This window comes from Tupaia chinensis, unplaced genomic scaffold, assembly GCF_000334495.1.
Source record: "Tupaia chinensis unplaced genomic scaffold, TupChi_1.0 Scaffold000273_1, whole genome shotgun sequence".
Lineage (NCBI taxonomy): Eukaryota > Metazoa > Chordata > Mammalia > Scandentia > Tupaiidae > Tupaia > Tupaia belangeri.
The window spans coordinates 1,936,278-1,945,158 of NW_006159755.1; the positions used below are offsets into that span (position 1 = coordinate 1,936,278).

Consider the following 8,881-nt stretch of genomic DNA (forward strand, 5'->3'; position numbering starts at 1 on the left):
TCCCAGACCCAGTGGCTTAAACTCACACCGGGCATGTGTGAGTGCGTTCCCAAGATCCCGGGAGGAGAATGAAGGAGAAGGGACAGTGGCGTGGTCATCCCCTCTGGGGGTGTGTGGGGGGTTGATTTCTCACTTTCTGCCTCTCTGTCTTTCTGGAGAGCACACGTGCCCTGTAGCAAAACCCTCTATAAAAAAAATTAATTAATTAATTAATTTAAAAAAAAGGGGGCCAGCAGGTGGTGTGGTGGCTAAGGGCACTGGACTCCCTCATGGCTGACCTTAGTTCAAGTCCTGGACCTGGTGACTTGCTTTCTCACTTTCTCTCTCTCTCTGTCCCTCTCTGGTGAAATTAACATAAGTAAATAAAGTTAAACAAAATAATTTTTAAAATTAAAGAAAAAAAAAGCTAAAAAAAAAAAAAAAAAGAATAAGGACCTGCTTGTACACCCAGGTTCACAGCAGCATTATTCACCGTAGACAGTGTGTCTGTCCATCAGCAGATAAAGGGATAAACAACGTGGGATGTATAGCATACAGTGGAATGTCAATCAGCCTTAAAAGGTAATAAAACTCTGATATAAATCCAGGAATCTTGAAGAAATTATGATAAGTGAAATAAGCCAGACATGAAGGACAAATATTTTATGGTTCCACTTACATTAGATACCTAGAATAGGCAAATTCATAGAAAGTAGAACAGAGGTCACCATGGGCTGGGGTCAGAAAGGGAGGTAGAGGGGAGATATTGCTATATGGATAAAATTTCTGTTTGAAATAATGAAAAGCTTCGAGAAATGGATAGTATTGTTGGTTGATACTGTAACTTTATTTAATGTCACTGCTTTACACACTAAAAAATGGTTAAGATGGTAAATTTTATGGTAAGGGGCCCAGCAGGTGGTATGGTGGTTAAGGTGCTGGACTCCCACATGGCTGACTGTGGTTCAAGTCCTGGACCTGGTGGCTTGCTTTTTCTCTCTCTCCCACTCACACTCTGTCTCTCTCTGACCAAATTAAAATAAATAAATAGGGACCAGCAGTTGGTGTAACGGCTATGTCGCTGAACTACCATGTAGTCGACCGTGGTTCGAGTCCCGGGCCCGGTGGCTTAAACTCACACCGGGCGCATGTACATGCATGCCCAAGATCCCAAGAGGAGAATGGAGGAGAAGGGATTGTGGTGTGGCCATCCCCCTGGGGGGTGATTTCTCGCTTTCTGTCTCCTGTCTCTGTCTTTCTGGCAAGTCCACGTGCTCTATAGCAAAAACCTCTCCAAATAATTTAAATAAATAAATAAAGTTAAATAAAATAATTCTTTAAAATTTTTTTTATGGTAGGTATATTTTACTAAAATGTACCCAAGAAGTGGCCAGCCAGGTGTCTTGGTGGTTTAAAGTGACTGGATCTCACATAGTCAACGGAATGGTTTGAGTCCCAGATCTGGTAGCTTCAAAAACACATCGTTGCTGTTGCATGCATACCCAAAATCCTGAGAGGAGAAGGGACCGTGGCAAGGTCATCCCCCATGGACGATGCTTCCTCACTCTTTTTTCTCTCTATCTCTTTGGCTATCTCAAGTACATGTACCCTATAAAATTGCATAATAATAATACTAATAATAACAATAAAGTGCCCAAGACGAAAACTAGGAAAAAAAGAAAAAAAGGAAGAGAGGGAAAAAGAGAGTGGGGGAAGAAAGAGGAGGAAAAAAGAATAAAAAGGGCAACAAACATAGTGGAAATAATACGCTTCATAAAATGTCAAGTGTTCTTTTCTTTCTTTCTTTTTTTTTAGAGAGATCTTTGCTATAGGGTACATGCCCTAGTCAGAGAGGCAGAAAGAGAGAAATAAACCCCAAGGGAAATGGCTATGTCACAATCCCTTCTCCTCCATTCTCCTCTTGGGGTCTTGGGCATGCACGCACACACACTGGGAGTGAGTTTTAAGCCACTGGGTCCCAGACTCAAACTGCTGTTGACTATGTGGGAGTCCAGTGAAGTAACCATTACACCATCAGCTGGTCCCAAATTTCAAGTTTTAATAAAAAAAAAAAAAAAAAGATGTAGAGTCTGGGCTCGCAGGGGCATAGTGGTTAAAGGAGCTGGATTCCCACATGGCTGACTGCAGTTCGAGTCCTGGACCTGGAGGCTTACTTTCTCACTTTCTCTCTCTCTGTTTTTGCCTCTTTCTGGTCAAATTAAAAAATAATAACAAATGGAATTAAATGAATAAATAATTCTTTTTTAAAAAGATGTATTTTTATGTAACTTTGTTTGTTTTATTTGTTTTAATTTGACCAGAGAGGGACAGAGCAAGAGAGAGAGAGAAAGAGAGAGAAAGCGGGAAAGCAAATTGCCAGGTCTGGGACTTGAACCATGGTCGGCCATGTGGGAGTCCAGCTCCTTAACCACCATGTCACCTGCTGGCCCCCTTGTTGTTGTCGTTGTTGTTTGTTTTTTATGTAACTTTATTTATTTATTTATTTTAATTTGATCAGAGAGGGACACACAGAGAGAGAGAGAGACCAGCAAAGCAAGTCCCCAGGTTTTTTATTTAACTTTGTTTATTTATTTATTTATTTAAATTTGACCAGAGAAGGACAGAGAAAGAGAAAGAGAGAAAGAGAGAGAGAGAAAGTGAGAAAACAAGCTGCCAGGTCCAGGAGTTGAACTGTGGTCAGCCACTTGGGAGTCCAGCATCCCCAACTACCATGCCACCTGCTGACCCCACACCTCCAGGTTTTCTTTTTTCTTTTTTTTTTTTTTTAAAGGATGTAGAATGAAAAAGTACTCCTGTAATGTCATCCTCCAAAAACACTTTTTTTTTTTTTTTTTTTAAGTATATCGGGTATCTCTCCAGGGTTTGCATTTGGGAAAAGCATACACAAATATATGTTCTTACCATTCCTCCTGCCCGCCCCCCACACACAGCCTTTGTACACAAAACAGCATCCTATTCCCTTGGTTCTGAGCTGTGCTTTTTTCACCTAAATTCGCATGCTCCTTGACATATGATGGGGTTCAGTGGTATTAAGTACATTATTGAGCCACCATTAACCACCAACTAACTCCAAAATTTTTTTAAGAGAGTTTTTTGCTTTAGGGCATGTGCGCTTGCCAGAGAGACAGAAAGCAAGAAATCACCCTCCAGGGGGATGGCCACGCCACAGTTCCTTCTCTATTCTCCTCTCAGGATTTGGGGCATGCACAAACATGTGCCCAGCATGAGTTTCAAGCTGCCAGGTCCAGGATTTGAACCACAGTTGACCACGTGGGAATCCAGTGCCCTAACCACTATGCCACCTGCTGGCCCCTATCTCCAGAATTTTGATCTTGCAAATCTGAAACTCCGTATCCATTAAATACTAACTCTCCATTCTCCCTTCCCATTCTATATATATCTTTTTATTAAAAAAAAAAAGTATGTATAATACCTAGTCAAAATTTTTTATTGACAAGAAATGGTGGAGTGGGACCAGTTAGCATAATGGCTATGTCACTGGACTCCCATGTAGCTGACCGCGGTTTGCGTCCCAGACCCGGTGGCTTAAAACTCATGCTGGGCACGTGTGCATGCGTGCCCAAGATCCCAAGAGGAAAACGGAGGAGAAGGGATTGCAGCGTGGCCATCCCCCCGGGAGGTGATTTCTCGCTTTCTCTCTCTCTGTCTCTGTCTGTCTGTCTGGCGAGCGCACGCGCCCTATAGCAAAAACCTCTCCAGAAAAAAAAAAAAAAGATTAAATAAAAAAAAGAAACAGTGGAGTTGGGGGCAGCAAGTGGGATTTAAGTTAAATATTCAGAAGAACTACTTCACAGTTTCCCAGAATATCAGGGCTGAAAATAGCATCCATCTTTTTGTTTCCTAAGGCCCAGAGAGGCTGGGGGAGGCATCCAAAGCCACATAGTCCAGCGGTGGTGGTACAGCAGGAGTACAGCTCCCCTCTCCTGCCCCAGACCCAGGGCTCAGTCCACCACTCAGCCCCTCAGTCCCTCCCCTTCCCCTGCTCTCATTGTGTCCTGTTTACAGTCCAGCCTCCCTCCCCACCAAGGCCCCTGCATGGGTCTGCTGCTCACCTTGGCTCCTCGCCCCGCACCCCCGTAGCGAGTCAGGGCAATGGTGCCTTCAAGTCTGATGCCCTGAGCCTGTAGCTCCTTAAAGTCTTCTTCTGTGCCCCGGTTGGCATAGACAAGGAGGCCCTAGTGCCAAGAGGAGAGGAGCCTTAGAGCTGGACTTAGCAGAGGGCAGTGGGGAGAGGGGTAGGTAAGCTGGGAGGCAGGAGGAGAGGTTTAGGTTCAGTACTACTTCACCCAGAGCTTGTAAGCTCCCCAAGGACATCGCCCCCTCGTTTCCTCTGTGTCTGGGTGCTTGGTAATAGGCTTGGCCTTGAGCGAAGCCACTAATGTTTGCTGAAAAACTAAGTGATGGAGGAAACGAGCAGTGACCAAGTGTGGAGATTAATCCATTTGGGTGAGGACTGCTGAGCCCCTGAGCCCTGTGGAGACACTTCTCCTCAGATGCCTCTGGGTCAGGTCTGGGGGTGGTCCCAAGCCCACCTGTGGAGTTCCAGGGGGAGCATAGGCAGCATAAGGTGGCACCACATCAGGCCCTGCCTGCTCCCCGGTTATGTTCTCCTCGTTCTGGAGGCAGGAGTGGAGGACATTCCCCGTGGGGTCCACTGTGGAAGGTGGGTCAGTGTCAGGGCTGGGCCCCGCAGCTACTCCCTCCCCCCAGGTATTCCCAAGCCTGGGCAAGACCTCACCGACTTCCACTATGTTGGGCTGCTCCTGGCTAGGGAAGGACAGCAGCACCTCATACTCAGAGGCCTCGGCCACATCCAAGCCTGATACTGGGTCCCTCCAGCGCTGCAGCAGCAGCTGCACCAGTGCCTCATCCCGGAGGCTGGTGGCCAGGTGTGGCTCACTAGAGAGTTCTCTGCAGGTAGGCAGGGAGAGGGACAGGACGTTAAGGAAGTGTCTCTGACAAACAGGAGGACCAGGTAGACCTGCCTCTTACCTGAGGTTCTCCCGGATCCTGCTGGCCTCCAGTTGTCCCATGATGGTCTTAAGGATCTCCAGGTCCAGGTCCTGGGGTGCTGAGATGCTGGGGGCTGGTGAGTCAGTCCCTTTGGGGATGGCAAAGTGACCCAGGATGATCCCCAGCCCCAGGAGAGCAGCACCCCCTAAGCCCAGCCCCAGCACCTTCACCCACTGCATCTTGTGGAATACTGGCCAGCTGGGGGCCCCTGGTTAGGGCTTCCTTATAGATGGGGTGCCCTGTCTGGTTAACCATTAGCCCAGGGGTGGCGCTGCCCTTTGATCTTCAGCTGGCTGGGAGAGTGAGAGAACATCCCAGAGAGAGCTTGGAGCAGTGCACATCTACCACATTTTCCATCAGTCACCGGAACAAGACTTTCAAGGGCAGAGTCCACCCAGTGAAGGGTGTTGTCCAGGTCTGCCGTGAAACGGAGGCCAAGCCAGGAATGGGCCTCAGAGCTCCTCTGTCCAGTGCAGGGCTGTGCCTTCTGCCCATGACCACCGCCTCCGTCTCCCTCAGTGCCATTTGATCTCTAGCACATCCAGCCCTGCGTGCTTGAGCAGGTTTTTATTAATAGCTCAGATATCACCCTGCTAGAGATAAGTTGTGTGACTTCATGCAATTCACTTAGCTTCTCCATACCTGTTTTCTTAGCCTGTAAAATGGGGATAATAAAACCTACTGCCTGAAACTGGTGTTATTTTCAATAAACAAGATGGCATCTGTAGAAATATCTGGCACAGTGTCTGGCACATAGTTAGAGCTCAGTAAATTGTAGCCACTCCTCCCTCCTCTGATCCCTGAAAGCCCAGAGCCCAGGAGCCAGCAGGCGGCATTGAGAAAGGAGTTAGGAGACCAGCAGTTGGCATAATGGCTATGTCACTAAACTCCCATGTAGCTAACCATGGTTCGAGTCCTGGACCCGATGGCTTTAAACTCACACCAGGCGCGTGTGCATGCGTGCCCAAAATCCCGTGAGGAGAATGTAGGAGAAGGGATTACGGCGTGGCCATCCCCTCTGGGGGGTGATTTGTTGCTGTCTCTCTGTCTCTGTCTTTCTGGTGAGTGCACGCGCACTATAGCAAAAAGCCTCTTCAAAAAAAAAAAAAAAAAAGAGAGAGAGAAAGGAGTTAAACCCCACTTATAGGTAGATAGGGTAAGGATCCCAAAAAGAAGTCTTTATGTTTTACTTTTTAGTGAAGTCCTGTGTTTGTCCTTTATGGTCTGATTAATGTACAATATATACCCCTTTTATATGTTTCTAAAGAATTTATGATTTCTTATTAATAATGCAAGAGATAGGGATATTGAGCACACAGACAGGATAAGATCCAAGATGGGGTCACAGTGGCTAAATTTTCACAGCCAAAAACTGGCTGCATTGAGACTCAAAGCAGCTTAGCTCAGGGCAACAGTTTCTATTCAGTAACTGTATTCTCACCAGAAGTACAGGACACTAAGGTCTGTGGACCACACAAAGAATAGGGTAATAAATCACTCAGACTACCATGTAACCATTTCTTTGGTAAAGAATTGTTTATTTAATTACATTTTTTCAGAGGTTTTTGCTATAGGGTGCTAGAAAGAGAGAGACAGAGAGATAGAAAGCGAGAAATTACTCCCCAGGGGGGATGGCCATGCCGCAATCCCTTCTCCACTCTCCTCTCAGGATCTTGGGCACGCACGCACACACGCCTGGTGTGAGTTTAATACACTGGGTCCGGGACTCGAACCGCGGTCAACTACATGGAAGTCCAGCGACATACCCATTATACCAACTACTGGTCTCTTAATTCCATTTATTATTATTATTTTTTCAATTTCACCAGAGAGAGAAAGAGAAAGGGAAAGCGAGAAAGCAAGTCACACGGTCCAGGATATGAACCGCAGTCGGCCATGTAAGCATCCACAGCACCTTTAACCACCACACTACCTGCCAGCCCCACATGTAATCATTTTCTAAAGCCCACTTCCTTACCAGAAAGCAGCCCATTGCTCGGACTGCTAGATAAAAACCCCTTGTCCAGCTCCTCTTGGGCGACCCATTCAGCCCACTTCCACTGCATTGAAAGCTTTTTCTGCTTCCCTAACTCTACTTTCCTCTCCTCTCTGTGTCCATGTCTCTTAATTCTTCATGAGCATAGGACAAGAACCGAGTCGGGTGTTGGGTCTGATCACCCAGCACGCCCACTTTAGCATGGTGGTTAGGGTGCTGTACTCCCATATGACCGACTGTGGTTTGAATCTCGAACCTGGCAGCTTGCTTTCTCACCTTTCCTCTCTCTCTCTCTCTCTGGTCAAATTAAAAAATAATAAGTAAAGTTAGATCATTCTTAAACACACACACACACACACACACCCCACAAGGTCTAATACTAAAGGAAGAAGGGGAACCAGAAGAATTCTCCATGTTTATCCTGAAAGGATTCCCAGTTTATAGTCCCCGAGAGACTTCCACAGGATATAGCAGGGAAGCCCACACTTCCCTGGCAAAGTGACTTCCTCTACTATCCCCTGGCCTTATATGGAATCTGTCCATCCATTTGTTTATTCATTCCTTCACATTGTTCATTCATACAGCTCTGTGCCAGAGAATCGATGCCGGATTCTAGCCGAGTCCAGTGGGGCAGACAGGCTTTGGGATCAACCATGCAAGTGCCCTGTAGTGGAGGACCACTGTGCTCCCAGTGGGAGGAATGAGCGATTTGTCTAGGAGGAAACTTTTTTTTTTTTTAAACCAGAGTGGCTGTGCACTTGCCAGAGACAGAAAGAAAGCATTCCCCAGTGGGGGCACGATCATGCTCAACCCTCCTCCTCCATTCCCCCTCTTGTCAGGATCTGGAGCTCTCATGCACATATACACATCCAGTGTGTTTTTCAAGCCACTGAGATCGGGTCTCAAACCATGGTTGGCTGCGTGGAATCTGGCTCCCAGCATATTGTGCTTAACCACCATGCTATACAGCCAGGGAACATGTGAGGAGCTCCTCGAAGCACTAAAGGGATTCAGCATGTGGAGAAGGCAAACCCAAGACTGTCCATGTGGATGGCCCAGCATGTGAAAAGTTTGATGGAGACAAGTACTGAGCCTCTTCCAGACCTCACCGAGATCCCCAGGCTGGGGCTCAAGCTGTGATTCCTCCCACCCTCCCATGGCCTAGCCTGCCATAACTCTGCCCAGCTAGGCCACAACCCATCAGCTGACCCCAAGATGCCTAAAGAGCTGGGGAGGTGGAGGGCCGGGCCATGGTGGAAGTTGCGAGTCTGTGCATGCACGTGCGTGTGCGATTTCACAGCACTCCTCCCAGAGCAGCCCACTTCCTGCTCACAATCTCATTCTGCTGGAACCACCTGCCCCACCCCTGTACCCATCTTCCCTCGCACTGCTGGTTGGGAGTGTCAGCAAGGGAGGACTGAGGAAGGGTGGGAGGGGTGTCAGGGAAGTGTACCAGGAAGTCACAGTTCTGGTGAGGTGATTATCAGTGACTAGAACATGACCTTGGATCTTATCAGAAGCCCATCAGTATGGGGAATGTACCTTCCTTATGAGGACACTGGTAGACCGTCACCACCACTGGGCAGCGAGATGCCTACGTCAGCTATAAGGTGAGGAACAGACCTGGTGGTAACACCGAGGTAGCAGCCCTACAATCTAGCTCCCCATTCCCTGAAAGGAGTTAGCCCATGCACACATGCCCAGCATGGTTTTCAAGCCACTGGGGCTGGGTTTCAAACCACAGTTGGCCTTTGGGATCTGATTCCCAATACACTGTGCTCAACCACTGCGCTGTGGGGTCAGTCCTAGGAGGGAACATGTGCAAATCTCCTCCGCTTCTCCATCTTGTCA

The 8,881-nt window shown here is 47.5% G+C and overlaps 1 protein-coding gene across 1 annotated transcript in view; it reads right to left on the reverse strand.

Moving 5' to 3' along the window:
• NAALADL1 (N-acetylated alpha-linked acidic dipeptidase like 1) overlaps positions 1 to 5,248 on the reverse strand; it is a 13,040-nt gene extending 7,792 nt beyond the window's left edge. The window contains exons 1-4 of the mRNA XM_006149863.3: positions 5,014 to 5,248; positions 4,760 to 4,932; positions 4,554 to 4,675; positions 4,074 to 4,196 (exon numbers count right to left, since the gene is read on the reverse strand). Of these exons, the coding sequence (XP_006149925.1) occupies positions 4,074 to 4,196; positions 4,554 to 4,675; positions 4,760 to 4,932; positions 5,014 to 5,213 (618 nt within the window). The 5' untranslated portion in view covers positions 5,214 to 5,248. The remainder of the gene's footprint in view (positions 1 to 4,073; positions 4,197 to 4,553; positions 4,676 to 4,759; positions 4,933 to 5,013) is intronic.
• Positions 5,249 to 8,881: the final 3,633 nt, after the last annotated feature.